The sequence below is a fragment of the Tachysurus fulvidraco genome, chromosome 21 (assembly GCF_022655615.1).
Source record: "Tachysurus fulvidraco isolate hzauxx_2018 chromosome 21, HZAU_PFXX_2.0, whole genome shotgun sequence".
NCBI classification, from domain to species: domain Eukaryota; kingdom Metazoa; phylum Chordata; class Actinopteri; order Siluriformes; family Bagridae; genus Tachysurus; species Tachysurus fulvidraco.
Genome location: NC_062538.1, coordinates 11,315,143 through 11,331,038, shown reverse-complemented (window position 1 = coordinate 11,331,038; position 15,896 = coordinate 11,315,143). Strand labels below are relative to the sequence as shown.

The 15,896-nt window shown below is 36.0% G+C and overlaps 1 protein-coding gene across 2 annotated transcripts in view; it reads right to left on the bottom strand.

Moving 5' to 3' along the window:
* si:dkey-247m21.3 (5-hydroxytryptamine receptor 4) overlaps nt 1-12,505 on the bottom strand; it is a 42,101-nt gene extending 29,596 nt beyond the window's left edge. For both annotated transcript variants that reach the window (XM_047805347.1, XM_027139877.2), the window contains exons 1-4: nt 12,321-12,505; nt 1,296-1,386; nt 1,057-1,200; nt 93-293 (exon numbers count right to left, since the gene is read on the bottom strand). In XM_047805347.1, coding sequence (XP_047661303.1) covers nt 93-293; nt 1,057-1,200; nt 1,296-1,324 — 374 coding nt within the window. In that variant the 5' untranslated portion in view covers nt 1,325-1,386; nt 12,321-12,505. The remainder of the gene's footprint in view (nt 1-92; nt 294-1,056; nt 1,201-1,295; nt 1,387-12,320) is intronic.
* Between the last annotated feature and the right edge of the window lie 3,391 nt (nt 12,506-15,896).

Sequence of the window (15,896 nt, the reverse complement as noted above, 5' to 3'; positions counted from 1 at the left end):
CACAATGATTATTCTGTGTAGATGGGCAAATTTTAGGTTCAGCTCTCAGGGGCTAGTTAATAAGACCTCATTAGTCTGTGTGATGCTTGTACCTGTCTAGAGCAATGCAGCACAGGTGCAGTATGGAGGCTGTGGTAAGCAGCACATCCAGTGAGGTGCGCACCAGACAGAACGTGTCTCCGTATCTCCAGTCGCCTGTGGTGAGCTCTATCGCTGCAAATGGCATCACTAAAAGAGCCACCAGGAGGTCTGCAAATGCCAGGGAGACAATGAAGTAGTTGGTTTTCTTCTTCCTAACATTTAGGACAAGGGACATGTCAATTAAATCAGCAATCAGTGTAAACAATACTCCAAACATTTACCTTCAAATGGGGTTATGTTTAGTTTTTCTGTCACATAGAGTCACTTAGAGTCAGAAACCTCACCATCATGTCTGATTGAGACACTGAACAACTGCACAAAACCATACAGGTTCCATAATGCTAAATTGGTGACTAAATTACTGCTTAGCAAAATTAATCATCAAAATTAAGAAGCAAACTTCAGACACCAGAAAGTGATAGAAGTACAGTCTCCTCCAGCAGTATCTCTTTCATATTATAGGCTAACAAATTAGGCAAGTTTAGGCTAGGAATATGTTAAGTAGTGAAAACCAAACACTAGCAAGTTAGCTAACATTAGAACATTTGTGCTGTATATTATGTAAACCAGGTTGTCATGATTGCTATCAAGCTTATAAACTTTAATGAAAACCATTGGACATGAGTACCGACAATGAGTAAAATGTGTCTCATTACTTGGTATAAATAAATAAATGTAATTGTAATGATTTGACTTCAAAGTATTCTCATTAGTAAGATTTTTAATGATATACAGTATTACTCAACAAAATTGCACCTGTAGACCTAGCTCTACCATGATTCCATATTGAATCCTGTTCTAATGGAAACACAGGTAATGATTTGACAAATGATAAATCAGCGTAATTCAAATTCAAATTGTATATTGATTGATTCAGTGCTACAAGGTGGCAACACTGAAAGGAAGTGCCCTTACCTCAGCTGCCTGTCCCTCGAAAGAGCCACCATCACCAGCAGGTTACCAAGGACAGTCATAACAATAATAGAAGCCAGGAAGAAGGTCAAAAGGATTCTCTCCAGGGGGTTAAAAATGTGCTCACTCACCACTTCATCAACTGATCTACAGTCAACACAGGAACATGCTTTTACAATATAATATGAGTATTTACAAAAGCATGTAAAATTAAATACTAATGTAATGTGTGTTTTTTTTACTCTTCTGTGGGATCGGCCGTCGTGGCCATCACTGGTCATCTGCATGGAGACAGTCCGACGGGATTCCTCCACACTAAACACTGCAGCGCCTCTGCAAATACACAAAGCAAGCTCAATTTCTCACATCACAAAACTCAATCATTTTCCTCCAGCATTGAGTCCAAAGTGAGAGCACTGGGACTAAATCGTATCAGAGCTTTAGAATCCAAACTTCTGAACAAATATACCACAATCCAAATATTTGCAATGTGTGCTCATGAGATAATGGCATTGCTCTCCTTTAAAATCTTCAATTCTACACTGAGATAATTGTGCCACTTTATAGGATCATGTTGTCATGTTGATAGTGACATCATACATCATACGGATTCACCATAACCTAACATAATTAGATGCATAGATCAGGTTCTGAATAACCACCACAACCTTTATCAGTGCATTTATAGATAAATAATTAATGATGGGGTGGTTTGAGATATTTTTATTATTATTTTTCACCTTTATTATTACATTTATTTCCCCAAAAGCTATTATTTTCCTAGAACGGCATGTATAAAATATTTATTTCTCATGCCACAACAATATGCAAAGTAATTTTTTTTTTACGTTAATTAAAGAATGACACTAATTTTCTCATTAACAGTTATGTCAAAACAAATTAGTTCTTGATATCACTTCTGTTAACGTGGGTGTGATCAGTCATTTCCTTACCAGCCTCAGTTTTTCTCACCGTGTTAATAAGGCATCAGATTCTTACTAAAGTGTAAGTAAGTAAGTTCCTAATGAAACAATAAGCTGAGCAGCCATTATTTATTACACTATATACTGTACAAACTACATCACTGCAATGATAGGGGTTCGAGCCCCATGGACATCATTAGTGGAAGCTTAGTAGTGCTTGGGGTCAAAGCCCTAACACTTTGAGCAGTAACCCAGAGCCTTAACTGCTGAGCCAGAAAAGCCTTAATCATAGGTATGAATAATGGTGCTGAGGTATATCTGGTATTATTTTAAGACTAAATTTCTTTTAGTGACACTGGAGGGAAAATCAAGAAGATCAAATAAAAAGTACATGTCCACACACCGTATAAATGGACACACACACAGACACTCCAACTTCATCATCATGCTATCAGCACCAGGATCTAAGTGCTCTGGAGTGCTAGGCCTTTTTATTTAACAATCACATAATGGCCAAAACAGAATGAGGACAGGTGGCAGGTAACCTTTCAACCTTTGGATGTATAATAGCTGTAACCATTTAGCACTAGCCATAAAGAATCTAAAAGCAGCAGGGATTACACACAGATGAAACCTCAGAGGTTGCTGCGGTGTAGTGAAGCGGAGATACTATTGACATCCTCAAGGTGATTCTTTTCCCTTTAGTTACATATACATGAGATTTTTATTCTTCTTATTCCACAGCAATTTGCCAAAACTGCCCATGTCTTATTTATTACATAATAACAGCTAATAAAAAATAAAATCTTATAGAAGAAGAAGCAGAAGAAGATGCAGCCTTTATTTTTGTCACATACACATTAAAGCACAGTGAAATTCTTTTCCTGGCAGCCATGATACAGAACCCCTGGAGCAAAAAGGGTTAAAGGGGACTTGCTCAAGGACCCAACACTGTTAAAGAATGAAACACTTTATTTGCTCATTGTTCAGGAAACAGGTTAGTTCCTGTTATTGCCAATGTTATAGCAATTAGAAACACCAGCCTCTCTTTTCTCTCTTTTACTTTAGATAAAACATTCTATACCACTAACCGTTACACAGCACTGCACTCCTTCCATAAATGTTAGATTAACATAAAATATAATTATATGAACTGCTTATGATTACTTTTATTCTATTACTACTTTATTACTGCTGGTACACAGACATCAGTCGTTCTGTTGTTGAAAATTATTCACCACTTTCTGACCGATCAGGATCCATACTTCTGCAGTACAGGGGTGAAAAGGCATTATAATCTATCTAAGTAAAAATATTGTTTTTCTGATTCTGCTGTAACTTTCTATCAGCTGCTATTTGATTGGGGAGCTAACTGAAGTGAATGCTAGCTCTAAAGTTAGCTAGCTAACAATGAAACAAGTCATTTTTTGTGTTTTCATGCAAAAAAAAAAGACAAGACACATCAATTGGTAATCTTTGGTCTATAACTGATAAAACAAATCAAAGTAAGGCTAGATTTTTGGTATCCAACTCACAATTTTTAAAGAGAATTATTGAAATTTTATTTGAAACTGAGTGCCACAGTAAAAACACATAGAATGAAGTGAAGCTGTACACACAATCAGCCTACAAGGAATGCTGGTGAGTAAACTGGAGTAACCAGAGGAAGCTTCTGAAGCACAGTGAGAATATGCAAACTCCACACACATTGCAAAGGCAAGAATTAAACCCCCAACCCTTGCTAACTACTAACCACCATGTCCCCTAATATGTTTTATCCTGTTTTCATATTATGGAAAATGAATCAGTCACCATCAGCCATGTTATAGACTCAGTCCATGGTTATTGTGAAAATGAACAAGCTGTACCATTTACTATATTATCCTTCAAATGCGCTTTTAGGAGAATATGATAGATAAAAAATACGATCAATTGAGATTTCATTCTATAAGCAAAGCATAGTGGGTTTTTTTTTTTTTTTTTTTATACATTTCTGGTTACAATAAAACAATTTCCATCCATCTAATATCACCACCAGCCACCACTGCTTTCAAGGCAAAACGGCATATCAGAGTCATGCAGTAATGCCATGAGAAAGCGCAAGCTATTAATGTGCACTTTCAAATGTGACATATATTTAATCGCCTACAAACCTTTACATTCTCGTACAAAAGAAAGCCGACAGGCTTTTATTAAGTTCCTAACTTCAAAAAAAGAAAAGAAAAGAAAAAAAAAAGAAAAGTAAAGTAAAGAAAAGAACTGCATTTTAATATGGACTTTCAAATACTTCATACAAATACATTTAAGGACTGAATCTTTAACAGGTAGTAATATCAAATGAATGGTCAAATAAAGGTCATATACAAAGAAAATGGCCATACAAATCAACTCAACTCAGTAGACACAAAAGAGAAGTGTTCGCCCAGCTGGTAATCAGAAATTTGCTGTATCTTCATTATTGCTGCCATGGTTAGTTATACAAATAGTTGTATATGCACATGAGCAACAATTTAATGTACAAAATGGTGGTCATGCTGTGGGGGGCATTTATTTTTGTTGAAATTGTTTAAGATCAATTGCCATCACTGCAAATCAACCCAAAATTCTTCTGAAAGAAAAATGATGAAGAAACCATATTCATAGTCATTCATAGTTTAAATAATCAATTGATAAGAGGAACATAATTTATTTCAGTCCCAATCCATACAGTCCACATATGGAAAATAAACTGCCTAAACAGGCGATTACTGACTCTTGGCTTCCAAGGTTGGAAAAGGGGATAGAAAATTGTTACATAAAAATGAATTACGTCTCTTTCTGGTACATGAAACCAGACATTATAGCATTATAAATAGATATTAGGGGAAAGTAAAATATGGGCACTTTGAACATGCTAATCCTAATCAGCTAAACAGAAATAATAGGGCAGTGTTAATATCATATGGCAAACTTAAAACTTTTATTTTCTGTTAGCAAGATAATCAGCTCTTGCATTAAGGTCAGAGCTAAACCTCTGCATGTAGTTGTTTTCTTTACTACGTTGAAAAACCTGCTCCTAAATAAACTGTGATAAAAAGCACATGTATAACACAAACATTGAGAATGAAAGTGCAGACATTGAGAAAGAACCAAAGAGCCAATGGAATTCATAGACAGATGATATTTTCAAGTTCTTTAATTTCTTCTTAATAGGCAAGAATTGACCCGTGAAGCAAAACATTACTTTATTTAATCAAAAATGTGTATAAAATATAGATTTACAGATATAATTTTCTCTGTTGTTTTGAGGTTATACAACATGACAGCCATATGAGGCATATGCAAAGCAGAAAAGTTTTCTTACAAACCTAGATGTTTCCAAGGATCCTTGGCATACTGCTGTATGATGTTACTATGTCTTTGGATTTTTTTTTTTCAGCATAGAAGTCATAAGATGGTCTTTTGCTATTGGTCACACTAGATAAGGGCTGTCCAATCTTATCAAAAGGCCAATGTGAGTGCAGGTTTTCATTCCCACGAAGCAACCTCAAACACCTGAGTCTACTGAAATCTCAAGAACAAGTGATTACACCAGATGAATCAGGTGTGGCTCCTGCTTGGCTGGAAAGAAAACCTGAATTTTAAAAAGGATTCAGAATTTTCAAAGGGCAAACATTTTTTTGGACAAAAAAGGTTTGTGTCACATCATCAGACAATATACATTATGTAATTAATAACACATTTTACTACCCGTATGGTGTGATGAAGCAGAGTTATTCTTAATTTACCAAACAACAGCATGGTCCTGATAGCTAATTATGAGCATCTAATCAACTTATAGTTTGTTTTTGAAAGCTTTCTCAGAATAAACCTACATGGACATGGGAAGAACATGTGAAACTCAGCACAGACAGTTAACCATGCTCAGGAACAAACCCTGGCACTGTGAGCCAGCGATGATACCTGCTGTGGCACCGTGCCGTCTCCTATTCATGTCCACACTAAAAGGGTCAAGCTTGGTTCAACAGCATAGGAAACAACTGCCGCACTTGAAAAAAGAAATGGGGGGTTTGCTGGAACCAGATCAATAGTCCCTGGAAATGCATTTGGAGACAGGCAGCCAATTCCAAGTGAGACTATTTCCTGAGCCTTTCTTTCTCGCTGGATTGCAAATGGGCACATGTCCATCACAGCACACAAAACCATAACCGTTCTTTTACTTTCACCTGGCAAGGAAGAAAGGGAATAAAGGAAAAGAAGCGCAGGTGTCGAAAACACATAGAAAATAACAGGATATACTGACTGGATAGGAAAAAGTGTGATGATTAGTGTTTTAAAAAAATGGCAAAATACTATATAAAAATATTATATATTCTATTTATAGTATATAAGAGTTTCTTGATATTTAGATATCACTGTTTGCAAGGGTCATTGCAAATAAATTATTTGAGACTGTATACTTTTTTTTGAGAAACTTAAGTATCTTACAGCATATATATATATGTATGGATATATATATATATATTCATTCATTTTCTACCGCTTTATCCGAACTACCTCGGGTCACGGGGAGCCTCAGGCGTCATCGGGCATCAAGGCAGGATACACCCTGGATGGAGTGCCAACCCATCACAGGGCACACACACACACTCTCATTCACTCACACACACACTACGGACAATTTTTACAGAGATGCCAATCAACCTACCATGCATGTATTTGGACCGGGGGAGGAAACCGGAGTACCCGGAGGTACAAACTCCGCACACACAAGGAGGAGGCGGGAATCGAACCCCGACCCTGGAGGTGTGAGGCAAACGTGCTACCCACTAAGCCTAATGCAGTAATTATAAGTCCTATAGTCAATAATTAAGTGCTAGTCTTCATATTTGCTTTTTTACATGTTAGGTAAGCACTCACTAGAGGATAAGTTTAGTATTTGCTTTACAGGCTTTATTTTTTCCTAGTAATTTCTCTCATAATATGAGAGGTATCTGAGGAATCATTTGAGACAATTGTTTGGAATGGTTGCCAATGGAAGAAGAGGAAGAAGACTTGTTACATAAACATTACAAAAGAGAGACATTCTTTCTTTTATCCAGAATATCAGGAAAATGGGGTCAGAGCACAGGGTCATCCATGATACAGCACCTCTGGAGCAGAAAGGATTAAAAGCTTTGCTCAAGGCCCAATAGAGACAACATGGCAGTGCTGGAGCTTCAAGCCTTAACCTTCTGATCTGACCCACCAATGGATTACAAACATTTTGTGGCAGCAAATAATTGTACTTAAATCTACTAAATTTTTATTCATCAGTCCATTTTCTTTAGTTCTTTACAGCACCACAGGAAGACTGGAGTTTATCCTAAGGGACTTAAGGTAGGGAACACCAGGGACAGGGTGCCAACCCATCACAAGACACAATCCCACAAACTCACAGAATTTAGAGATGCCAATCAGCGCACAGCACAAATCAAAAACAGTACATGGAATCACCCTAAAGCAGGAGGAGAACAAGCAAGCTCCGCACATACAGGGCAGAGGCAGGAACCCTTGAGGTGCGACACAAACACTGAGCCATCATGACCCCAATAAATTATCTATTGCAAGATATATTGCAATTGCTTTACTCTATTTGTTATGGAGATAGTGCCTATGCAACAGTTATGGAGATAAATAGATAACATTTGTGTTGTTTGAGCCAAAGACTGCACATTGTTTTGTAATTTTGGTGAGATTTTTAGCAGCTATTTCGAAACATAGTCTGTCTTCAAGTAGATAAGAGTCAGGTTTGACTGAAAAGAAATGAACTGCCTGAAAGTGTTGCCAAGATGGCTGCTGAGTGGACAGAGATGTAGATGTAGTGCACTATTAATACCCAGATGATGGATTAAAACCAGGGAAATGCAGTGTATAAAATGCTCCTTGTTTCAGTACTCGTTGTACCATGCTCTTGTCAATCTTTCCTCACAACCGAGAAGTGCCTAAGATTTTCTTCACACAAAGACAAGCAGACACCAAGGAGGGTAATCCAAAAGCAAGCATAAAAGTGTTTGTCCTGTCATTTGCATGGTATATTTACTGTACAAAATGGATAAAATGATAAATTTATTGTTTATATGCTGATTTTATATATCTCTGTAATTCTGCTCTGTATTATGTAATTGTAAGTTTGCAGATACAGGAATGTCTTCAGAACAAAGGGGGTTTTGCATATTTTAGGAATAAGCTGGATTTTTTTTTAAATGAAAACTTATAAAGTGTGTATAAAGAAAAAGTTATAAAACATGGGTACATCAATGTTTTATGCATAAATAAAACATTTTATAACTTTTTAAAACATTTTATAACATCATTCACCCATATGAGTAGTTTAACTTTTAAACATTGTTAAACATGGATCCTTAATATAACACATGGAATTATTGTGCACAAACTGGGACTGAAAAAAAGTCCCTGACTCTCTTACAGTAATCTGTTAATCAGTGCTGCATAATTTATTTGGCAAGGTGACAAGCTAGCATGAATACATCTCTCCATGAAGTGCAAAAACATATCAATAATTTAGCAAGAGGGCAGGTGTGTCATCTCTGTTACTCATCAGCACCAGATCGAGATGCAACAATAGGGTGCAAGATTATAGCATCCCAGCGCTCTCTCCGGGACACGGACCCTTCGCCAAAAACCTGACTCTAGAATAAACAGCTGTGTGGTCAAATGCGTCAATGTGACAAATAACAATTCATCCCATGGAAACAATTATAAGGATCGAGTTTTAATGTCAGGTTGCAGTAAATCACTGTTGCACAAAGACAGTGGTAAAAGTAAACAGTATTTAAAATACTAAATATTTCTATGACTGCTAATCATATTTTCCCTCTCACTTCAATATGGATGGACAGGAGCATTTTCTGTAACAGTCCCCACAGCACAGCAATAACAGATTAATGTGATGCAAACACATGAGGAAAAATTCTCCCAGTGACAAATGCTCTGATTATTAATTTTATCACCTTCCCACACAGCACCTTTTTTCACCAGACAAACTGAAGGCTGCATTTGAGCTGCGTGTACATTTATAAAATACTAAACAGAAAAGAGATATATGAGGAACCAGCTCTTTCCAGGTCCTATAGCTGAGTTTGGAGCTTGACCTGGTGGAGCGATACTGACACAACTACAGGAGCAAACGATGACAGAGAAACAAATATCAGGAATAAAAGTGAAGTAGAAATGCATTCCATTGTGTTAGACATGGGCATCAGAACTGGGAACTCATGGAATGCAACAGAAAACTTTGGTTGTGCAGGATGTTTAACTTTACTGTGAGCATGACCAAGCAGTCAGTTATGAAATTTACTAGACAACAAAGGATTAACATGAACATTAACATAAACACTGGCAGTGGTTTCAGTACAGGCTACTGTTTCATTTCTATTTCAGGAAACAGCTACATCCATTAGAAATAATTATCATTTCTTTCAGTTCTTCCAGATAATCTTTCCAGTTTCAGCTGTGCCAAAGATCCATAAGAGATACAGATATTTGAATAACTAAACAATGATCTAACATTTCAAGCTAGAGCATTTTTATCATTGGAACCACTTCAACATACAATTAGGACACACCATCTACCTGGGTCTGATGCTAGTGTGTAGTGACGCTGAACTACGTCGTGATGAAGAGATGTATGAAGAGTGGAAAAATGACAGCTTTTAGCCATTTGTCCACGTTTATAGACGATAGCATGTAATGTTTATAGATAATGTCAAATATTACATGGCTGTTCTGAATTCTTATTCTTACACATGTGTGGTTAACATATCAGATATATAGCTTTTTACGCACACACACACACACACACACACACACACACACACACACACACACACACACACACACACACACAAACACACACACACCATATATTTACACCACACTAGTTTTGGTTTTCTTCATGATTAATCATTTAACTGGAAAAAAAACCTTCATTTATTTAATTGCAGATAATTGCTGAAAAATTTGACTGACCAATCAGGATCATGTATTTACACATCTCTGAAAGCTATACACGTATCTGATATCAAGGAATATCTATGTGACTAAAATACCAGGGATTTAATGCAGCAAAAGGAAAAAAAATTCAGCTAAAGTGACATTTCCCCCAATTACTACCATGTTATTTTAATCATTATTGGTTTAAAGATTTTGTATGGCAGATCTATTAATATGTCAAGCTTTGTTAACAGTAGATGCTGCCTTAAATGATTAAATAACAAATTTGTTCTATCATGGCTCCTTGTTCTATCTGGAAACCACCCACAATGCCTGAGCATGTCACACAATATAATGGTACAAATCATGTGGTAATTTATGCAGAGTATATTTTCTCACCCCACCCACCCAAAATTAATTCCTAGCTACACCACTGGATGCGGCTATGTGCCATAGTGGTCAAAACCACATCAGCACCAGATGATATAGATGGATGATTTAGATATGTTTTTCATAAGCTCTTAGTTGCACAATTAGACTTAAATAAATCCATTTGACTGCAAACTGTCGTAGAAAGAAAATTATTTCCATTTATATTATTTACTGTCCAGTGTCACCCAAATGAGGATGGGTTCCTGTCTGGGCCTGGTTCCTCTGATGGTTTCTTCCAAGGGGGTTATTCTTTACCACTGTTTCATCAGGCTTTCTCATTAGGGATAAATGTTAGAGATAAATAGTTACTCAATTTAAAAACTTTTAAATATACTTCTGTAAAGCTGCTTTGAGACATTGTCCATTGTTAAAAGCGCTATACAAATAAATTGAACATAGAGTTTGATCTACAAATGCTAAATGTGGTAGCCATAACCTTCCATTATTATCATCATAGCCCCAGTGCAAAAATTATAGAAGTAAACTTTGCATACCAAACATGTCTCAGCTGCTCGACTACATTTGGGACACAGGGGAGACAAGTGTGTACACTTCACTTTCACTTGAAATATTGCTTTGAGTGGATGTATTTATTAGGCCATAAATAGAAATTCAAACACAGAATGAGCAAAAATTCAGCAAAAACATCTAACACACAATAAAAGAGGCTTTCTTAAACAGTGCACACACAAACTGAGCTCATAGTTTACACCAGCAAGTCACAGATTTATAACAGATTTAACTGTAGAGTCTGTAAAGGTTTATTAAAGAACACCATTTTTAAGAAAACAACAGATTTGCACACAAAATGCTGACAAACTCATCACCGTGCAAACTCTAAACTGTCACACTCATTGATGCTGTCAATGGAGTATAAAGGTTCTGCAAAGAGAGTTTCCAACATGTATATTACAGCGCTGCTGGATTCTGATTGATCGACTGGTGTTGAATAATTTTCTCTCACACTAGCTCTGACAATAGTGCAGCTACAAATCACAGATTTATATTAATGCAGTCCTTCTAGTTCATTATGGTTTGCACAATAATGCATGAATGTCTTGCATGAATTAATCTAATCCAAATAATAAATGGTAAACTATTGTAATTGTTGGTAAAGTAAACTCTTATGTCAGGAGCCTGCTATAAAATATGTAATACTGGAACACACTTATTAAAATTTACATTAAATTGAAATGTTAATAAATTATTTATTGGTTGATTATTTAAGTATTCAGATCACTAAAACCATATTTGTTTAATAAATGAATGATTTTGATGTAATGTTTAGGTTTACAGGGGCTAAATCTCATCTTATTGAGTTCATTGAATATTATATAAATATATAATATAAAAAAACTTGAAAACAATGAAAACTGTACAAACTTGACCACGATAAAAGTTATATTTTGTAACTTATTTCTCAAACCTACAATCTGTTGCACACAATTCAGAACAATATGTAAAGAAATGTAAAGTAAAAGAATTTGAGTAAACTGCTAACAGTAAGTTAATTGTTTTATTCTTAAAGCTGGACATTATGGGTAAGCATTTAAGCACCATGTATATCAATTATAACTTGTACAGACAACGCTATATATATATATATATATATATATATATATATATATATATATATATATATATATATATATATATATATATATATAAAAATCAGGTGCGTTTAAAATTTTGCGCCATTAATCATTGAAAATAAAAAATGTGTTCATTTTCAAACAATGGGCTACATTTTAATGAAACTTATCAGTACAGAAAATACCCGAAAAGTATGTAATAACTGTTAGAATTGTGGTGCACAAGAGCATTAAACAAGACACTTTTTGGCACCAACGTGGCGCAAATCTCAAGCATCACCATCCTGCTACATCCCGCATAATGTCATACAATAAAAGTGCCTTTAGCACCGAGAACTTTACTCACCCCGGCGCTGTATAGCTCAGTAATGCAACTCCATAACTACTGTATTTTTATCTCTTGCCTTTCACTTCTGTGTAAAAGATCTTAGTCCATAGAGTGAGAAGAGACGAGGCAGGTGAAGGAGCGCTCGTTGAGGCGTGGATCGTAAGGTGAGAACGCACGCTAGTGCGCGCGCGCGCACACACACACATGGACACACACGGACACACACACACACACACACACACACACACACACACACACACACACACACACACACACACACACACACACACACACACACACACACACACACACACTCCCGCTTGCCTCTTTACGCGTGGAGCTGAGCCGCTCAGAGAAACAAAGCATTCTGCGTTCTGGAGCAACAGCGCCTCCCAGTGTGATTAACATATGTTACTGCAAATAATATTAATAAAACATTTAAAGCTCATTTATTCATTCATTTATTTTCTCTACCGCTTACCCTACACGGGGCTCGAGGAACCTGGAGCCTTAATCCACTGGACTGTACAAGGCGTGGGATGCGCTGGATGGGGTGCGCGTCAGTTGCAGAACACAATTACACACACACACGCACACACAATTTAGATATTGCAATCTGCCATCAACTGCATGACTTTGGTACTTAGAGGAAACCCCTGAAGCACGGGGAGAACATATAAACTTCACACAATGGTAAGACCAATCGAAACCCCAACTCTCAGACAAACCAGAATTTAATACCAAAACAGATGGACTGGTAGTAATGTGATTGGAATGATGTGTGACCAGGATATACTGTCTACTCAAAGCATAAAGTCAGCATTATATTTAATGTTTCTGATGGTTACTTTTTGTTATCACTTATGTTATAGCAGCAATAAACAGTCATTTCCTCAACAGCCACGCCAGTTTTGTGGCAGATGCTGGGGGTTTCTTTGTGTGTGTGTGTGTGTGTGTGTGTGTGTGTGTGTGTGTGTGTGTGTGTGTGTGTGTGTGTGTGTGTGTGTGTGTGTGTGTGTGTGTGTGTGTGTGTGCCTGTTATTCACTTCTAGAAAGAGAAAAAAGGCTGATGAGGGAACAACTGTTCACCTGTTATAACACAGTGACTACATGAGTTACTGTAACTTGACTCATGGAGATTCTGCAACAATTCACTTTAACTATATACAGATAAAAGGTATGATGTCACATGCTTTAATAAATTGGTCTGGTTGAACACTTTAGGATGAACTGTTGTAGGAAAATGATCAGGTTCATTTTGTTACTTATTCTTTTCTTAACTACATTGTGTATACTTTTTTTTTTTATTTCAGCCTAACCATCATTTAAGTACACAGCTATCAGTACCTGGCCAGACTGCTCTGACAATGATAGAAGTCCAGCATGCTGAATGTTTTTAACCTAATGCACAGAGTTAAGCTTTTCAGCCTCAGAGAAAAAAATCAATCTTACTCTGACTAAGAATAAATGATGCTGTTGTTGTGCTCTGTGTTTATTTGTTTGATCCATGTTGTAAGCCTATTAGTGGGCTGTTTGTTCATTTCACAGTACTGCTTATTATTTGTTAGATTAAAACCTTGTGCTTTATCCTCCACTAAAGTCTTTTATTATTGTTGCAAAGGCTCAAAGTGCAATTAGGGTGAACGAGGATACTCAAAGAGACTGATGTGAAAAGTTCATTTCTATGGGTTTTCCTCTGGTCTTAAAACAGAGATCCTCAGTGTTGTCAACTGCTCCAGAAATATGCTATCAATATAAACCTATTCACTTAAATAAACTGTAGATGAGCATGAGCAAGCTTCTGTTAACCAAGAACACATTAAAACTCATCCTAATAGTTCATCAGATATTATCTCTGATTCTTGAAACTTCATGTCATTGTACGCATTTCAATATTATATAACTCTATGCATTCTTATAAAGGAACATCCATCCTGCATATTCATTTTTGTAATTAACATATGAATGAACAGCACCCTGATTTATTTTCTAATCAGTCTGTGCTGACTTGACATTGTCTATTTTCACATTGATTAAGTACCAACAATGCTGTCCAACCACCTGCTGATAGAGATTCAATGGGATCTTTCCTATCTCCATCTCTGCACAAAGACAATGATGCCACAGCACTTTAGTCCTTTAGACTGTCCATTTCTCACCTCCTCATATGTACACTGCTTAAACAGATCATCTTCCAAAGCTTGAATTTTCATGCTCAAAGTGATTTGAATGCTTTCACTCTAATCATCCTGTAGATCTCTGCTGTAGAGAGTCTCTGCTATAAATCAGCACCATGCAGTCAAAGCTACATTGCATTCTGGAACTTTGAGTCCAGAATTTGCTCTTGTCAATACTTCTACACTGGAGTTCTCATTAAAAAGTCACTGAGTGAAGAAAAACCCTTCTGGGTTTTGAGAAGCTAATAGCAAAACCTTACTGCTATCACTTATATTTTGGATTGTTGAAATGTCCCCCTATGACAATATTGCAACACATAGCCTTTAATTTCTCATGGAAAAATACAATTACATCACAAATATTGCAATCTAAATATTTTTAATGTGTTGAAGGTGGAGCTTTTGTTTAATACTCATTCTTTCCTGATATGGAAATGGATTTCAAGTGCTCTTAAACTGTATTCACGAGGTTGGTCAGGATTCTTGAGCAAGTTTGATCATCACCATTCTGGACCTAGTACAAAACAGAAAAATCAGAGATGACCTGATGCTTATTAGCATATCAATTTAATGGTAAAGCTTGGAAATCCTCATTTTAATTGAATATTATTAGATAAACATACACTTACACCATCTTTAATACACTATCTGCTCTCACAATCCACTTTATTAGGAACACTTATACAACTCATTCATGCAGTTATCTAATCAGCCAGTGTATGAGGTGTATGTAAGCATATATGTTTATTTTTTATCCTTATGGAGAAATCCAAATTTTATGAATAGGCTGATAATTCCTGGTTGCCTTATATGACTAGCTATTCGATTTTTCTTTTTTTGACAAAACCTGATTGTTTAACACAGTTATCAGATTTTCAACTCTACTCATTTTCACACTTCGACATGTCTACACACATATTAATATTCCTGTAGTATTTGAATCATTAAACATTTGTGTGTGCTAACTTTTTTTTTTAATGGCAATTTAAGGTTAAAATTAACTGTGGAATTCAATATTGCTTTGAATTAAGGAGGCAAGTAATTGTAAATATGTGAATTTGGTATTTATTTTAAACTACTTCCCCTTTTTTGTATTGTTTAATTATGATGTAATTAAAAAAATATATTGTTGTTTTTTTGTTGGTATAAATCTCATGCTTATGGCTCAGTTAAGTGTGGGAGCGTAGATTAAACAAAATCATACTTACCGTTTATCACCACTAGATGAGGCAATCATACAGACCTTTTCCTCATACAGCTCATAGCATTTACATATATGTAAAAATAATTTAATGAACAGATCCAGATTGCTGTGCTATAGTTTTGTTCAAGAAAGCATAAAAAAATATGTCAAAGAGTTAATGGAAAATTTCTGATAACGTCATATAGGAAATTATATAAGTCTTAAGTGGAAGAT